We start from the raw sequence: 17,675 nt of genomic DNA, 5'->3' as shown, positions 1-17,675 counted from the left end.
ATTCAGTTGAGTATAAAGAAAATCACTTGTAAGCTTACTAGATTAATCCATATTTTTTAGCATTTTAGTGTGTATTTCTTTAAACTTTTTAGTGTATATATATATATACACACCTATATATACTTACATTTTTACTTTAAAGAAGGGTTCATCATGATAATAATGCTTACATTTTTTTTGTTTGTTCACAGGAAAAGACAGAGTCTCTAATACAACAATATGAAGCCATTAGTCTGCTCAATTCAGAGCGTTACGCCCGCCTAGAACGGGCACAGGTCTTGGTGAACCAGTTTTGGGAAACATATGAGGAGCTCAGCCCCTGGATTGAGGAAACTCGGACACTAATAGCACAGTTACCTCCTCCTGCTATTGATCATGAGCAGCTCAGGCAGCAACAAGAGGAAATGAGGGTAAGGAGCATGCCGAGTTTTATTTAATCACAGAACTGAAAATGGGCTCTACGATTTATTCAAAAACAGCCTATTTATTAGTACCTACTGAGTATAAGTAAATGTTATGAAATTAATTCTTAACCAGTTAGAATTTTTTTTGCACAGTAAAAATACATATCTGAATTATTTCCTTTGTCCTTTAATATGAATCAGTTAAAGAATAAGATTATGGGGCTTCCCTGGTGGCACAGTGGTTGAGAGTCCACCTGCCGATGTAGGAGACACAGGTTCGTGCCCCGGTCCGGGAAGATCCCACATGCCGTGGAGCGGCTGGGCCTGTGAGCCATGGCCGCTGAGCCTGAGCATCCGGAGCCTGTGCTCCGCAACAGGAGAGGCCACAGCAGTGAGAGGCCCGCGTACCGCAAAAAAAAAAAAGATTATGGAGATGTCAGGAACCTGGGTATTGCAGAAGTGAACAAAGCACCACGTAAAAATCAAGGGAGTTTAAAATCTTCCCAGTGACAGTGGGGTGTTACTTGGTTGTGGTTGGGTGGCCCTTTCCTTGTGGTTAGGCCCTAGCTGGAGTGAGAGCCTTCACTCAGGAATATCAGAAAGCAATTTGCTGCCTAGAGTTGAGATGAAAGGGAAATTTGTAGACACTTCAACTGATGCTGTTACCATTAAAGGTAGTTTTTTTAATGTTTATTTTATTTGTGGTGTATGACTCATGTTTATTGCTATCTCTGTATTCCTGTAAGAGGAAGGATGTAAACTGGAAGTAGCCAGCAGTATAGTCAAGGAGCGGTTGGATTACCAGAAATGTTGCTGTTTGTAGCTGGTCCTGCTTAGTGTCTCCCAGTCTGGGCAGGGAGACAGACATTAAATCGTGCAAACTACAGTAGAGTACAGAGAAGTATTTACGAGTACAGAAGACAGTGGAATACATTTGTATTGGAGGGTGAGAGTGAGAGACGATTTCTGGGAAGCTTCCTGGGTGGCGGAACATGTGAACTGGCTTTTGAAACTGAAGAGAATTAGAGTCAGAGTCCAAGACTTAGATTTTATTCCCTCCATAAACGGTGAGATGTTGGGACTTGCTGGGTTTTAGTAACTCAGTTTGTTCATTTGGTATGAGCTCTGATCAAAGTATTTAAACAAACAAACTGGTATAAGAAGGCTCATTTTATTTTAATCCATATTTCTTTGCATAGCAACTAAGGGAATCCATTGCTGAACACAAACCTCATATCGATAAGCTGCTAAAGATAGGCCCTCAACTAAAGGAGTTAAACCCTGAAGAGGGGGAAATGGTGCAAGAAAAATACCAGAAAGCAGAAAATACGTATGCCCAAATTAAAGAGGAGGTGCGCCAGCGGGCCCTGGCTCTGGACGAGGCTATTTCCCAGTCAGCTCAGGTATGTGTGTGTCTTAAACTCATATAACCTTCAACTGTCCTTTAGTCTAAGCAAGAGGCTCTGTATCAGTATGCCCCTATGCTCAGGAATGTCCAGACTAGTATGCTGGTGATACATTATCAGGAGACTGGGAACCTTTGCCTGTCTGCATTTTTATTCCAGGGAGCATTGGTTATACTGACAACTATAAGAAGGGTGAAATGCATCTTGGCTGGTATATATTGCCTGTTGATTGTTTCCTTGAAAATTTTATATTGTGATAATCCTTTAGCAGGGATGATTTTGGGTAAATTCATCTTGAAGCAACAAATGCCTCAAGAAGTCAAATTCCTATTGGGCCTGTTGCTTTCGAGATTTAGACAGCACATTCGTTTTCCTATTCACGAGGCCACCAGCTAGCTCCTAGTTCAGAGAAAGATGCTTGACTAGGGAGAAGGTAGAGTCAAGGAGAAACAAACCACTAGCAGTGGAGTTTAAAGCATGTAACTACATACTTTCCAACTAATATATTACTGTTATGTCTGGGTAATTTATTCCTATGTTTGGTCAATATTCTTGGTTAATATTTGTACTTACTCAAGTTTTTCCCCCCCACCTTCCGTCCCATCTCTCACTCACATTGTGGAATGTGTTACTTTGTGTTGTTGCTGCCTGCTCCTGTCTTCCCCACATCGTCACATTTCATTGTTGTGTTGACCGCGCCCACCATTACAGATTACAGAGGTAAGGTACCCACCCCCTTGGGATTAGGGTGTTCTTACGAAGCTGAGAATTGAGAGGATTATTTATAAGGAAACTTCCCTTAACGTTAGTGGAATAAATTTTATTAATGCAGTTTATTATGCCAGTTTCATTTGGGGCAGAACCTAGAAGTGAGGGAGTGATGGGAAGGGGTTTTGTTTGTTTACCGTGTTATTTCCTATAGGACATTTAACAGTTGGTAAGCGTTATTCTAATCAATGAATCCAGAGTTGGCTTTAGGGGGCAGACTTGTCTGTTGTGCTCCCTTTTGTCCCCTCTCTGCTTCATATTACAAATTAAAATTTTACAATTATAGATATGTTGTTCAAAGTACCAGAAAAGTGGAAAGGGCAGTAGTTCTCTCGGAATAAGGTTAGATTTGGCCTTCCCTAATTATCTTTCATCATGCCGACATTTTAGTTTCTTACTATTACACTGGTGGGTTGTCAAACTGCATGCCATGATACTTTTAAACTCCAAGTCATGTAGCATATTGAGTTCCCCATCCATTTATACAGTTGGTGGAGGGCATCTAACTTCTTGGTCTACTCTGTTGCATGCAACTGTCATCTGAGATGTTGACACACTGACTCTCACTGGTTTCATAGTCTTGTCCCTTTTTCATCACGTTAGTTGGAATTGGGGAAGTATTGTGGCAGCATTAAGGATTTGAGTTGATTTTTCGTATAGTAAGTAATAGCTTTTTGCTTCTTAAACATTTACTTTTTCTGATGGGCCAGCTCTGGTATACTATGCCCAAAACAGTTTTTTAGACAAACCCAACACTTGACAGCCGTGGGGCTAGGCTGAGCATAGGTTTTATCCTAAACAGTAGTAGATTTATACACTGGCCTTAATCGCTAACATTTACCCCAGAAGTGTGACAAAGTACTGCTGTGATGGCTAATGGTCCAATATTTGTTTAGTTCCATGATAAAATTGAGCCCATGTTGGAGACTCTGGAGAATCTTTCCTCTCGCCTGCGTATGCCACCACTGATCCCTGCTGAAGTAGACAAGATCAGAGAGTGCATCAGTGACAACAAAAGTGCCACCGTGGAGCTGGAAAAACTGCAGCCATCCTTTGAGGCCCTGAAGCGCCGTGGAGAAGAGCTCATTGGGCGATCTCAGGGAGCTGACAAGGATCTGGCTGCAAAAGGTGCTTGATTAATCTAATCATTTTTTACAAGTCGATAGAATAAATTCTAGGCTGTGGTTACCTCCAGCATCCCACCAGATGTACTTCATTGAATGCAAAGGCAGTGCCCAAGTAATGAGTATTCCACGAAGTCATTTAGAATTCAGAACACATCTCCCCATTGAAATAAGGTTACAATTGGTAGTTAGATTCCCAGACCAGGAAACAAATGCTCCTTTACCCCCTAATACGAGGAAACTGCAGTACCAGTAGTGGGTAGAACATAACTACCTTTTATAACACTTTCCATGGGAAACATAGCAGGTTCAACACAGAAGACTGGAAACAGAGTTCTCATTTCAGCCCCTTTATAAGTATCTTAGCAGTACTTTTATAGTAGATGATAACTCATTTCCAGATAACCTCTGTGATCTCTTTATGTGGGAGACCAATGTAAGTGATAAATGAGAGCATAGAAATAATTAATAATAAAGCTAAGATAGAAAACTGTCCTTCAGTTATACATTTTTAGAGACTTTTAAGGATAATTTCAGTGAAAATAGGATTAGATCTAATACCTGATGAGGCTGATTTTAAGTCCTTAGAAAAGGCCTGTTCACTCTTCTGTACCCCTCAGAAATCCAGGACAAATTGGATCAAATGGTATTCTTCTGGGAGGACATCAAAGCTCGGGCTGAAGAGCGAGAAATTAAATTCCTTGATGTCCTTGAACTAGCGGAGAAGTTCTGGTATGACATGGCAGCTCTCCTCACCACCATCAAAGACACCCAGGACATCGTCCATGACTTGGAAAGCCCTGGCATTGACCCATCCATTATCAAACAACAGGTTGAAGCCGCCGAGGTAAGAAACAAAACCCCTTCTCTCATGTGTTTGTCCTGTGGGAAAGCACTGTATCCAACTATGTTGTGTTAACTGCTTAGCCAGGCTGAGTGCCTTAAAAGTTTTTTTTTGTTTGTTTGTTTGTTTGTTTTAAGCTTAATAGTATGTCTTTACACTAGAACAAAAATACCTGCTCATTATAGATTTTTCTTTTTTTAATGTACAAGTTTTACCACTTTGTATAGGTGCCTACAACCGCCACTGGTCGTGATGTAGAGCAGATCCATCACACAGAAGTAGTTCTGTCATCAATTTTAAACTTAACAATTCATATTAGTAGCATGTGCTTTAAAAATCCAGCTTTGCTTTCATTTCTGAATTTAGTCTTCTCTTTGGTGTACTTACTTCTCGAGTAAATTTATTTACTGTAGAAAAATAGAAAGTAGAAAAAATAAATTCTGGACTCATCATCCAGAAATAACAATTGTTACTTTCACATACCTTTTTCTAGCCTTTTTGGGGATCCTAGTTTTTATTAAATGCATTTCTCACCTCATTTTGTCTGTTTAGCCCAAGGCAAGACTGTCTTGCTATTCTATATTCTCCCTCTTAACACTCATATCTTTCTTTTACTTCAGCCATTTCCACCTCCCCACCCCTGTCATTGCCAGTCCATGAACTATGTTTTAGGATCTGGCACAGAACTGACTTTCTTTGAGATTATATAGCCTAGCATTCCTATTATGCTCATCTCCCAGCTCTTAGATGTGTGACTTTTGTACTCTAGTATTTTATCCTAGTTAATTTTCTTCTCTGTAATAGACTTCTGGTTGTAGATTATGATCTCCTTGGACCTTTAGTAAATTATTGAAGCTCATTGCACCTTTCTCAGACTGTTTTATGTATTTATTGTTAATATATAAAAATATATTTGATGTATATATAAGAAAAATAACCAGACTCTGAAGCTTCACTGTTTAGATGAGTGAAATATTAAGAACGCTGGAAGACTTTAATGAAATTGACCGTTCTGTTCAACATCTGCTGTCGATGGGGGTGTAAATTACATTTGCAAAGTTTGGGAAGTTCTCTTCTGCTTTCTGTTTTGGCTTATGTTCTGTTCATTTACATGTAGACTATTAAGGAAGAGACAGATGGTCTGCATGAGGAATTGGAGTTTATTCGAATCCTTGGAGCAGATTTGATTTTTGCCTGTGGAGAAACTGAGAAGCCGGAAGTGAAGAAGAGCATTGATGAGGTGTGGAGAAGTGGACAAGGGGTTCAGACAAAACGTTACTGGACTCACACTAAGAGTGGGATTAATTGGAGAGTCTGATCCACTGTTTTTACCCTAGATGAATAATGCCTGGGAGAACTTAAACAAAACATGGAGAGAGAGACTGGAAAAGCTTGAGGATGCCATGCAAGCCGCTGTGCAGTATCAGGACACTCTTCAGGTGAGAGGCCACGAGGTGACCACCACGGAAACACAGGTTCCGTGGTCTCTCTTTTTTATTTTTTATTTTTTATTTTTTTTTCCTTTTTGCGGTTCGTGGGCCTCTCACTGCCGCGGCCTCTCCCGTCGCGGAGCACAGGCTCCGGACACGCAGGCTCAGCGGCCATGGCTCACGGGCCCAGCCGCTCCGCGGCACGCGGGATCCTCCCGAACTGGGGCATGAACCCGCACCCCCTGCATCGGCAGGCGGACTCCCAACCACTGCGCCACCAGGGAAGCCCCCCGTGATTTCTGTCATATTCTGAGTCCAGCGTGAGTCGGTCACCTTCACAGGACTGCAACATTCTTGAACCAAAGACAGGCTATTTCTTTATTTCTAGCCAAAGTTTCCCACTTGTAGCAAGAAAAGTTCTGACATCCAAATTTCTAGTCTTCTTGCCATGTTTTTCATCATATTATCTATCCTCACAGTGGCTGTAGAGTAAAGCTGGCCTTACTGTCAAAGTCATTGCTTGCTAGAGGTCCCAACCCAGGTTATCTCAAAGCACAGCACAGTACGGTAGCTTCAGCACATTGTGGGCTTGCTAGCTGGCCATAAGAAATAGTAGTTTATTTTGGACATTATTCCAGTCGTGTTGGCTTCATCCTTAAGTCCCCATATTACTGAAATAAAGATCATTATCCCTTATTTCTGCCCCCAACCTGAGAGCACAAACAACACAAAGTATTGATACTTTGATTTATCTCTGCTTGTATTAGCAGAGATCATGCTAATTGTCTCCCAAGTCCTTATGTTTTTGTTTTTTGACTGTTTATTTGTATGTTTATTTTAGGCTATGTTTGACTGGCTAGATAACACTGTGATTAAACTCTGCACAATGCCCCCTGTCGGCACTGACCTCAACACTGTTAAAGATCAGTTAAATGAAATGAAGGTTTGTACCTGGGAAGGGTTTTTGAAGAAGGGTTGCTTCTTTTTCGTTTTTAAAGACTTGGTTTGATGTTAACATTCACTACGTCTTTGACAGGAGTTCAAAGTGGAAGTTTACCAACAGCAAATTGAGATGGAGAAGCTCAATCACCAGGGTGAACTGATGTTAAAGAAAGCTACTGATGAAACGGACAGAGACATTATACGAGAACCAATGACGGAACTTAAACACCTCTGGGAGAACTTGGGTGAGAAAATTGCTCACAGACAGGTAAGGCAAATGGTAGAGTACATAAAGTGGACTACTATCTACTGTTTTCTAATTTCCTAACAAACGTTCCCTTTAAATCATTTTCTGAGTAGCATAAGCTAGAAGGTGCTCTCTTGGCCCTTGGCCAGTTCCAGCATGCCTTAGAGGAGCTAATGAGTTGGTTGACTCACACTGAAGAGTTGCTAGATGCTCAGAGACCAATAAGTGGAGACCCAAAAGTCATTGAAGTTGAGCTCGCAAAGCACCACGTAAGTATTTTCATTTTTCATCTCTAAGCCTATTGGTTTGAGACCAGATATTGCCATCAGAAGCTTTTTGATGTTTCTGTACCTTTTGATGTCGTGTGTACCTTAGAGAGCCAGGCTTAATGATACCTATAGAGGTAAATTATGTTGTTCAACATTTTTTAGGTTCTAAAAAATGATGTTCTGGCCCATCAAGCCACAGTGGAAACAGTCAACAAAGCTGGCAATGAGCTTCTTGAATCTAGCGCTGGAGATGATGCCAGCAGCTTAAGGAGCCGTTTAGAAACCATGAACCAGTGCTGGGAGTCAGTGTTACAAAAAACAGAGGAGAGGGAGCAGCAGCTTCAGTCGACGCTGCAGCAGGTACATGCACTATCCAGGTTAGGTGGGTGGGGCTGTGCACATGACAGTATTCAGAAGGAAGTCCATCTAAGTCGACAAAAGAAAAGCAGTTTGGGGTAGAACCCCCTCTGCCTTGAGGGTCAGTTCTGTGCTAGACTTGTCTGGAAAGAACAACCTTTAATTGGATCATTCTTTTTGGATTAGTTTGTGATCCAGTCCCTCTATCTACTATTCAAAGTTAGTAGATCTTTGCTGTAACGAACCTTGTTCACAGATTTAGTTATTTTTTGGATCAAGTCAGGTCCCTCCGTATCCATATTCAACAGTACCTTAGTCAGTCAATTCATCAGGTTATATCAGGCATCTCTGTTACAGTGAGGTCTGAAGGATTCTGCTCAATTCTGAAAATAAGTAAATACATTGGCCCCGTAATCATCCAGCAACAGAACAGCCCTGCGTGAGAGCAGCCTAAAATTCCTCCCTCAAAGATTCCTCATGTGGTCATTTAGAAAGTTTACTTCTGAAAATAGAATTGACTACTGACCTTGCTAATGTCTTTTCTCAAAAGGCCCAGGGTTTCCATAGTGAAATTGAAGATTTCCTCTTGGAACTGACTAGAATGGAGACCCAACTTTCTGCATCGAAGCCCACAGGAGGACTTCCTGAAACGGCTAGGGAGCAGCTTGATACACATATGGTAACAGATTTCTTGAAATTGAGCATAAGCATCCCATTTTCAGTAGCTCCTTTCCGAATTCACAGAGATCTATGTAGTTGGGAGTCTACAAAGTAGTGCGTTTTTACTGACAATATAGTACTTGGGGATTGCTGCTTAGACAGGCTTCTAACACCCTGCGATAGGCAGCGACAGGAAAGAGTGAACCAGAAATGCCCTGGGGAGCTGGCAGATTTCGAGTTAATCAGATTGACTGGCACAAGAATATTGATGTGAAGGTGAGAGCATCAAGACAAATAGTGACACATATATGGTTGTATTTAAGAAAAAGACTGCTGGGACTTCCCTGGCGGTCCAGTGGTTAAGACTTTGTGCTTCCACTACAGAGGCTGAGGGTTCGATCCCTGGTTGGGAAACTAAGATCCCGCACGCCGCATGGAGCAGCCAAAAAATTAAAGGAAAAACCTACTTGAGGGGGATTTAGGGAAATCCAATAGAAGCTGACAGTATTTCCAGAAAGTGGCTGAGAACAAGAGGCAACATAATTTCTAGGCATATCCCTCAGGAAAAGGAGAAATAAATTATTGGGGTCTATTTTTGTGATCTCTGATCCTTAAAAATTCTGTTGGTGACAAAATTATTTTTATATTAAGGAAGAATGGTGGGTTTCATTTCCTAATTGTTCAGCAGTTGAATTGAATCTAAAAGAAAGGATTTTAATCAAAATGAGACCTTCCTTGGCTTTTCCAAACTGTGCTTGTAAATCTGTGTGGGTGTCTTTCAGGGAATTGGCATTACTGATATCTTTCTTGCCCTTATAGGAACTCTATTCCCAGCTGAAAGCCAAGGAAGAGACTTACAATCAACTGCTTGACAAGGGCAGGCTCATGCTTCTCAGCCGTGATGATTCTGGATCTGGCTCAAAGACAGAACAGAGCGTAGCACTCTTGGAACAGAAGTGGCATGTGGTCAGCAGTAAGATGGAAGAAAGAAAGGTATCACCACAAAATTCAGTTTGATTACTGTTTGAGTAGTTTGCTTAATGATTACATGCAATTCTCATCTAGTTTCTATGGAAGATTTTTCATTATATTGTAGCAAGCTAGCAGAACTGATATCCTCAGAACTGGCTTTGTGCTAAATCAAGCCATCTTTTCTGCCATTACATTTCTATTTTCCATCCATGTCAAATTGCATTGATGCTGTTAGTTTCTGCCGATACTTGCTTTTATAATATTGCATTCCTTTTCTGCATCTACCAGTTAAGGCATTACTGCCTGTTACTGCTCAGTGATGGACTTAAAAATAGGTTTTGTTGGAGTTGGGAGGTTGGGAACAGCATGCAGGGAGTATCACTAATTATTCCTCACACGGAATTTGATGTCTAGTTACTAAAACTCAAGAGCAGTAAATTGTATGTCCTCCTCTTACTCTTCCTCAAAAATCAAATTCTCCTCAAACGAAAAATGATCAGAGATCAAGGCATTTGCCCCCAAACATTGTTTTTTATGAGTACAGAGTTCTAGAATATCACTCTGCATAGAGTTTCTGTGCTGGGCAGCTGAAACGGTAAAATATGTGTCCAAATCCATTGGCCACATCCATTGAACAAGTAGTCGTTAAGCATGTATGTACCAGGCACTGTGCTAGGTGTACAGTGGAAAACAATAAAGGCATGAACTCTGTCATCATGAACTTTAATGTGCAGAAGGAAGTAAACCACATCTTCACACATATAAATGAACATTTTGAGAGAAGCATTAATTTCCTAGGGTCCCTCTAGTGTGGGGTCTGGTAACTTCGTTACATGAAGAGTGGGCAGAGGACCTGAGTGTATGGCTGTGTTCTAATTTTTGGACAGGGTCTTGTCTATAATTCCTGCTGAATGTAGAGCTAAGACTAATTAAAGAAACCAAGGTAGATTCTGGCTCAAAATCAAGTAGTTTCTAGAGGGTTTTGACACAGTGGAACAAGTTGCCTCAAGGAATATAGTTTTGACCCTTGAACAACATAGGTTTGAACTGCGCAAGTCCGCTTGTATGCAGGATTTTTTTTCTTCACTAAGTATATCTACAGTCCTACATGATCCCTAGTTGGTTGAATCTTTGCATGCAGAACCGTGGATGTGGAGGGCAGACTTTAAAGTTACACACGGATTTCCAGCTTCTCGGAGGATCGACACCCCTAAACCCGTGTTGTTAAGGGGTCAACTTTAGTTGTTGAATTGATCGAGCAAAGGCTAGCTGTCAATGATAGTTATTTCTGATTTTGTAAGAACATTACATTCCAGGATCGCTAAAATTATTTAAGCCCTGTTGAAGACTATATAGATAAAATGACGTGGAAAGATTTCCTGCCATCTAGGAACTTGCAATATATTTATTGCTAAGCATTTCTATGATAGATTTGAGGTAGATTTCCTTTGTCCACTGAACTTGTTTAGACTGGGTCTATGCATTTTTATAACATTCATCACAGTGTTTTTTCGGTTACAGAAGTAACCTGAAAACACCAAGAGGACAGTAGAAAGAATACACAACCCATTTAACAGCAATGAACATTTTTAGTGTACTTCTGGGGTTTCTTTCAGTGAATATTTTGCATATATTCATTTTTAACAACCTGTCATTATTCTACTTTGCCTGCCTAGTAGACGGACCAGGGTCAGAGGCCATCACCCAGATGTTCGGGGTAGAGGTCTCTGAGGATGGAGCTTGTAGACTGTGGAACTGGGATGTACTCGTGGAGAGTAGCGCACACCCTGAATGAGCCACTCTTTTTTGTCATTCTGATTTAGATCGTAATGACTAAAAATTTACATCTATGTAAATTGTCACATTTTTGTTTGAAATGTTCTGGCTTTTATTACCTTTGTTGCTGTAGCATAAGCATAAGTTTCAGACTCAGACTTTTTCAAGTGCCATATTTCCTGAAAACATACTCAGATAGAGAGAGCCCTGCGGTGACCGTCACCGTCACAGTCAGGTGCTTCTCATTTAGTTGTGCTATGCCACAAAAAGGACATTAAAGGAAACTGAGACTTTGCCCAAAGTAGGTTGCAGATCCTGCAGCTGTCACCACTAAAGGGTCTGTTCACTTAACATTTATTGAATGGCTTGAATGCCTTTATTCCTGTTCTTTAATGTCTCAGGAAGTGGGGAATGGCAGAGAAAGCAACTTAGCTGCAAACTGTGCTCTTTCCTTTTCCAAGCACAGTTGTTTCAGTTTCAAACACTAGCACTAAAATGTCCCCTTCTTTGCAAACAGGGCATGTTTGGAGGTTGATTAAATGAGGCTTCCTTCTTAGAAGTCATTTCATTTGGTGTACAATTCACGCCTTTGTCCTTAAAACTATAATTCTTCAATTTGGCACTTTTCTCTGTGTGTGTGTGTGTGTGTGTGTGTGTGTGTTACTTAAAATTTAGTCAAAGCTGGAAGAGGCCCTCAACCTGGCAACAGAATTCCAGAATTCCCTGCAAGAATTTATCAACTGGCTCACTCTAGCAGAGCAGAGTTTAAACATCGCTTCTCCTCCCAGCCTGATTCTAAACACCGTCCTTTCCCAGATAGAGGAGCACAAGGTAACAATGGCATTACGATGCTGCCTTCCCTTTGAAAGCGCCAATTGAAAGTGATGCTCATTGATCTTATCTCCAGTTTAAAAAGAGCAATATTTTCCCCTCAGGTGTTTGCTAATGAAGTAAATGCTCATCGAGACCAGATCATTGAGCTGGATCAAACCGGGAATCAGTTAAAATTCCTTAGCCAGAAACAGGACGTTGTTCTGATCAAAAATTTGCTGGTTAGCGTCCAGTCTCGATGGGAGAAGGTTGTCCAGCGATCTATTGAAAGAGGACGATTGCTGGATGATGCCAGAAAGCGGGCAAAACAAGTAAGTTATAAAAGAAAGATACTAATTTACTGAACAACCTTGGGCTGCATGTTTTGAGTCTCCGCATTGGTTCACATAAAAGTGCTGTGTAGTGTGCATATTCATTCCTGTTATAACGTATTTCTTACATAATTTTAGTTCCATGAAGCTTGGAAAAAACTGATTGACTGGCTAGAAGATGCAGAGAGTCACCTGGACTCAGAACTGGAGATATCCAACGACCCAGACAAAATTAAACTTCAGCTCTCAAAGCATAAGGTACAGCAGTTCATTGCTCTTAGGTCCTAAGCTTGGTGTTCACTGATGATTGTAGCTTGATAAAAACACAGAACTAGTCAAAAGAAAACTAATCGGTTAATGTTAAATGGCCAAGATCATAGAGCCATTTTGTATCTGGACAGTGTCTAACCATGACAATTCCTCATTTAAATAAGAGTTCAAACAAAGTGACTGTGGGAGTAACCAGCTAAAACTGTGGGCTTTTAGAAATAGTCATGCACTCCTGTATGTGGCACAGACAAAACCTTATAAATTTCTTCAGGATAAGCTGTTGTTAATTTTAGTTCAAGTAGTAGTGACATTCATACTATTTCTGGTTACCCACCTGAAAACTCGATGTCATCTGACTTTTAGCGTGGTTTTTTTTTTTTTTTTTAAATCTTTTTGAGAACAGGAGTTCCAGAAAACTCTTGGTGGCAAACAGCCTGTGTATGATACCACAATTAGAACAGGCAGAGCACTGAAAGAAAAGACTTTGCTTCCTGATGACACTCAGAAACTTGACAACTTACTGGGAGAAGTCAGAGACAAATGGGATACTGTTTGTGGCAAGTCTGTGGAGAGGTGAGTGTGAAATGTCCCTTTTCGTGGATCTGTGTGTTATGCCCAAAGTAACCAGGAGACAGTGACAGGATTCTAGAAAGTGGTAATAAAGCTAATGTATCAGTAACAGTAGCATCTTGCTATCTCCAGTTAATTCAGTGAGAGTTATGAAATAATTTGAGTCAGATATATTAAAATTATCATATTTTAAACTTGAACCTTTACTGTATTACAAAGAGAGAAGCCTATAAAATCAGGCCAACAGTAAAAGAAGATCTGTAACTCTAAATACATGTAAATCATAAGTTTGTAATGCCAGTAGCTGTCTCACTGAGTGTCTCTTGTGTCAGACACTGTACAAAGCCTCCAGTGTAGTATCTCATTTAACCATCTTGAGGCTCATTAATCCTCACAACAACCACTGAGGTGTGGGTACTGTTCTTCCCATTTTACAGATGAGGAAATGGTCACAAAGAGGTTTCTTAACTCCCCCATGCTCACTCAGCTACTAAGCAGCAGAGCTGAGATTTGGTTCTAAAAGTTGTACTTTTATCCACTTGTACCAGCTATGCTATGTAAGCATTATGATACCTCTGTATTATTTGTACTCCCAATTTTTCAGATGAAGTGACTGAGGTTCAAAGAGACAGCCAGAGTCTCACAACTGGTGGAGAGTTAGGAGTTGAACTCCTGGCTCCAAATCATTAATAGAACCACCACCCTCTACTGGAGTGGTGTAATGTAAATAAAAAGACCTTGGGTCGTAGGGTGTGCATAGCATACCGTGTGCATAGCAGTTGGACTCTAAAATGCCAGAAGGGCATCTACACCGGTCTCCTGCACTATGCTTAATCCATTTTAGAGAGTGGTTTAATTTAAAATGTCTAAACATCTCTTAGTCACTTTTTACAGTATTTCTAACTGTTCTAACACAGCAGTCCCTCTCTAGATAAAGTTCAAGCAGTATTCCTGTTCAGTGGTCAGAATTGTGAGCCATTCATAAAAGAACCATTAAAACCAGTGAAGTTTGTGTGCTTTTCTCAGGCAGCACAAGTTGGAGGAGGCCCTGCTGTTTTCGGGCCAGTTCATGGACGCTCTGCAGGCCTTGGTGGACTGGTTGTACAAGGTAGAGCCGCAGCTGGCTGAGGACCAGCCTGTGCACGGGGACCTGGACCTCGTCATGAACCTCATGGATGCCCACAAGGTGAGGGGCGAGATCTGGGCTGCGTGGAGGGCAAAGCCGTTGTGTCCTGCACCTGTGTGTGCCTTCAGCTCATGGTACCCTTGTACGGCTCCCCTAGAAAGAAAGTCTGAAAGAGCCTGTGTCTCTGCTTGTCAGAGAGGCAGCTCCCTGCTCTGTGTGTTTAAACAAACTGTTACAGGGATTCTGCATCGGCCACAAGGAATTTACCAAAGTTGGTTTGATTCAGATTTGCCAGTGTGTAAACTTCACATTGAGGGCCCCCCCCTCAGTTTCCTGTTTATATCTCTCAGTTGAGTCAAAATGGATTTAAATTCAGGAGACCCTCAAGATACCCATTTCCTCTGATTCTTAACATGAAAATGAGTGTTTTTTAAACTACTTCTGAACCTGACAGGCCAGCTCCGTGCACACCAGCATTTAGTGTAACCTACACCTGTACGTTGAACTACATACTGTCCTCCTGCTTCAGCACGAAGCGTTGAGCTTTACCTTGAAGTTACACCAGATTCTTATGTGCGTGGCAGGTGGGCTCTTACCAAGGGGGAAGGGGGGAGGGAGAGATAAATTGGGAGATTGGAATTGACATGTACACACCACTATATATAAAATAGATATCTAATAAGAACCTACAGTATAGCACAGGGAACTCTACTCAATACCCTGTAGTGACCTATATGGGAAAAAAAATCTAAAAAAGAGTGGATATATTTATATGTATAACTGATTCACTTTGCTGTACAGCAGAAAGTAACACAACATTGTTAAATCAACTATAAAAATTAATTAAAAAAAAAAACTCCCACAATTCTGGAGATGCTAGTACAGCATAACTCCTGTTTCACAGATGAGACTGGGACTCCAGTTAAGCAGCTTACCCAAAGTCACGCCTCTCACATTCAGAGCCACATCCTGTGGTGGTTCTTTCTTTCTTGTGATCCCACCTCCGTCTGTGCATAAAAGACACACAATTGGAACCTGCCAAGGAGAATTGAAGGAAATGACTACTTTCTCTGTGGTTTTACTTCTTGAATTCAAAACATTTGTAAGACAAACCAATTCTCCTGTTTTCTTTTCCAGGTTTTCCAGAAGGAACTGGGAAAGCGAACGGGAACCGTTCAGGTCCTAAAGCGATCAGGCCGGGAGCTGATTGAGAACAGTCGAGATGATACCACTTGGGTGAAAGGGCAGCTCCAGGAACTGAGCACTCGCTGGGACACCGTGTGTAAACTCTCTGTCTGCAAACAGAGCCGGCTTGAGCAGGCCTTGAAGCAGGTCAGACAGCGCCTGGGGTTGGGCCTGAGCAGAGTCAGTCTAGCCTCTTTATCAGGATTGGTTTCAGCCAGTCTTGTAAGGAACACAAAGTCAAAAATTGATATTCTAAATGCTCAACAAGATGTTAGCCCGCATCCATATAAGAGAAATAATGAATTTAGTTGGGTTTTCAAGTTGCACAGATGAAAGATGACCTTTGTGGGCCTTTGATAGAGCCTTCAAGTGCCTGTGGTACTCCATTGAGTTTAGGCCAGACCGTTCCCTGGCATACCATGTCCAGGACCTTGGCTGCAGAGAGAGGTTCAGTCTCTTGTGCTTGGTTATTTCAGGCAGAAGAGTTTCGGGACACAATTCACATGCTGTTGGAGTGGCTTTCTGAAGCCGAGCAGACACTGCGTTTTCGGGGGGCACTTCCTGATGACACAGAGGCCCTGCGGTCTCTCATCGACACTCATAAGGTAATCCATCCCCCGGGTGCAGGGACCCATGCCACCCACATGGGGAGGGTGGCCACGCCAGCAACGGAAAGCAGCTTTTGCTTAGAAACGTTAGACCTCATGTGAAAAGGAGCAAAGCCAGAATGGGCCCAGCTTACTCATTATCAGGAATGAGAGGGAAACGATTGGTGGGTTTTGTGACCCCTTAAAGACCACTCATCCGCGCATTCTTACAAAAGTAGCACATGCTGGTTGTAAACAAGTCAGACAGCTGGTGTTAATATAGAGGAAAACACGGGCTGCTCTACCTTTATGCCCCACCTGCACACACCTTGTGTGACTTTCCTTACGTTACCAGCTCCATGCCCTGATCTGTGCCCCTAGAACTGCTCACCAAGCTGCAGAATATAATACAGTGTCTGGGGCTTCAGTGTGACTGTGCTAACAAGGTGGGAAATGTTTCCTTTTTTAATTTTGGTGTTTCCCACCGAGAGATTTTAATCATGGTTTTGTCGTTGCATTGTGTTGTAGGTATTTTTAAAATGTTGTAGTGTTGGCAACAAAGCAGATTATTTGCCTTTGAAATTTGTAATGTAATGTGCATATATGAAGTTTGGGAAGAGGGGCTTGAGGCACTGGGGTGATTCTGATGGGAAGACAGGGCTGGGAGCTGGTGGAACTCCCAGACGTGTGTCTTCAGGAGCTTCCTCTCTGGTTGTTAGGAAGGACACTTGGTCTCTGAGTCCAGGAGAAAAGCTATGGTCATTCGATTGCCTTCTGTTCTAGTAGTATTCATAATCTTTTTCCTATCTCATCTTGAACAACAACAACAAAAATGTATTGTTTTGTAGCTGTCACTATATGTGTCCAAGACAACACCATTTACACATATGGAAATGAATCCAAGCAGGAATTTATAAAAAGAGAGAGAGATCAGGAAAAGGGTCATGCCTGTGTCTCTCTAGTCCTTATCATCTGTGCAGAGAAAGTCATCTTTGTGAAATCCCTCGCTTCCCCCCACCTCTGAGAACTGGAAAGAAAATGACAGAGATGCCTAAATGCGGGCTTTTAGAGCTCTGTGTCAACATAGAGTCGAAAAACACACTAAAGTTGTTTACCCCTCTCAGTGTAAACTAACAGCGCTGCTAGACTAGGTTTAAGGTTTTGATTTCAAATCTTGTTTGTTTAGGAATTCATGAAGAAAGTGGAAGAAAAGCGCGTGGATGTTAACACAGCAGTGGCCATGGGAGAAGTCATCCTGGTGGTCTGCCATCCTGATTGCATCACCACCATCAAACACTGGATCACCATCATCCGGGCTCGCTTTGAGGAGGTGAGTTCCTAGTTTTAGAGGAAGACCGCACGTGCCCCGTAAAATGGGTGAACAGCAGTAAAATACTCCAGAGCTTCCCCACCCCCACGTAAGGAATCTTTCACTCACTGTGAATATCTCAACAAGAATCAAGTTATTCGCATTTTAGTAGTGACTGTTTTCTTGATAATGTGCAGAAACCTGGAAGGGTGGTGCTGGTGTTGTGATGTGTTCCTTGATGACGCCCGGTGGACACGTGGTGTGTTCTTCCCTCCTTCCTGAGAATT

The 17,675-nt window shown here is 41.7% G+C and overlaps 1 protein-coding gene across 8 annotated transcripts in view; it reads left to right on the top strand.

The window, feature by feature from the left end:
* The window catches only part of MACF1 (microtubule actin crosslinking factor 1), a 327,256-nt gene that overhangs the window by 284,108 nt on the left and 25,473 nt on the right, over positions 1 to 17,675 (top strand). For 5 of the 8 annotated variants that reach the window (XM_049695358.1, XM_049695322.1, XM_049695320.1 and 2 more), the window contains 20 exons: positions 192 to 410; positions 1,604 to 1,807; positions 3,475 to 3,706; positions 4,323 to 4,549; positions 5,664 to 5,786; positions 5,884 to 5,985; positions 6,818 to 6,919; positions 7,013 to 7,186; positions 7,279 to 7,434; positions 7,597 to 7,794; positions 8,342 to 8,470; positions 9,271 to 9,444; positions 11,875 to 12,030; positions 12,135 to 12,341; positions 12,480 to 12,599; positions 13,015 to 13,184; positions 14,208 to 14,367; positions 15,445 to 15,639; positions 15,969 to 16,097; positions 17,266 to 17,409. In XM_049695358.1, the coding sequence (XP_049551315.1) occupies positions 192 to 410; positions 1,604 to 1,807; positions 3,475 to 3,706; positions 4,323 to 4,549; positions 5,664 to 5,786; positions 5,884 to 5,985; positions 6,818 to 6,919; positions 7,013 to 7,186; positions 7,279 to 7,434; positions 7,597 to 7,794; positions 8,342 to 8,470; positions 9,271 to 9,444; positions 11,875 to 12,030; positions 12,135 to 12,341; positions 12,480 to 12,599; positions 13,015 to 13,184; positions 14,208 to 14,367; positions 15,445 to 15,639; positions 15,969 to 16,097; positions 17,266 to 17,409 (3,321 nt within the window). Of the gene's footprint in view, positions 1 to 191; positions 411 to 1,603; positions 1,808 to 2,521; positions 2,531 to 3,474; positions 3,707 to 4,322; positions 4,550 to 5,663; positions 5,787 to 5,883; positions 5,986 to 6,817; positions 6,920 to 7,012; positions 7,187 to 7,278; positions 7,435 to 7,596; positions 7,795 to 8,341; positions 8,471 to 9,270; positions 9,445 to 11,874; positions 12,031 to 12,134; positions 12,342 to 12,479; positions 12,600 to 13,014; positions 13,185 to 14,207; positions 14,368 to 15,444; positions 15,640 to 15,968; positions 16,098 to 17,265; positions 17,410 to 17,675 lie in introns of all 8 variants that reach the window. The other 3 variants (XM_049695337.1, XM_049695331.1, XM_049695356.1) reach the window with 1 other exon arrangement.

Source organism: Orcinus orca, chromosome 1 (assembly GCF_937001465.1).
Source record: "Orcinus orca chromosome 1, mOrcOrc1.1, whole genome shotgun sequence".
NCBI lineage: Eukaryota > Metazoa > Chordata > Mammalia > Artiodactyla > Delphinidae > Orcinus > Orcinus orca.
This window is presented reverse-complemented; position numbering and strand designations above follow the sequence as displayed.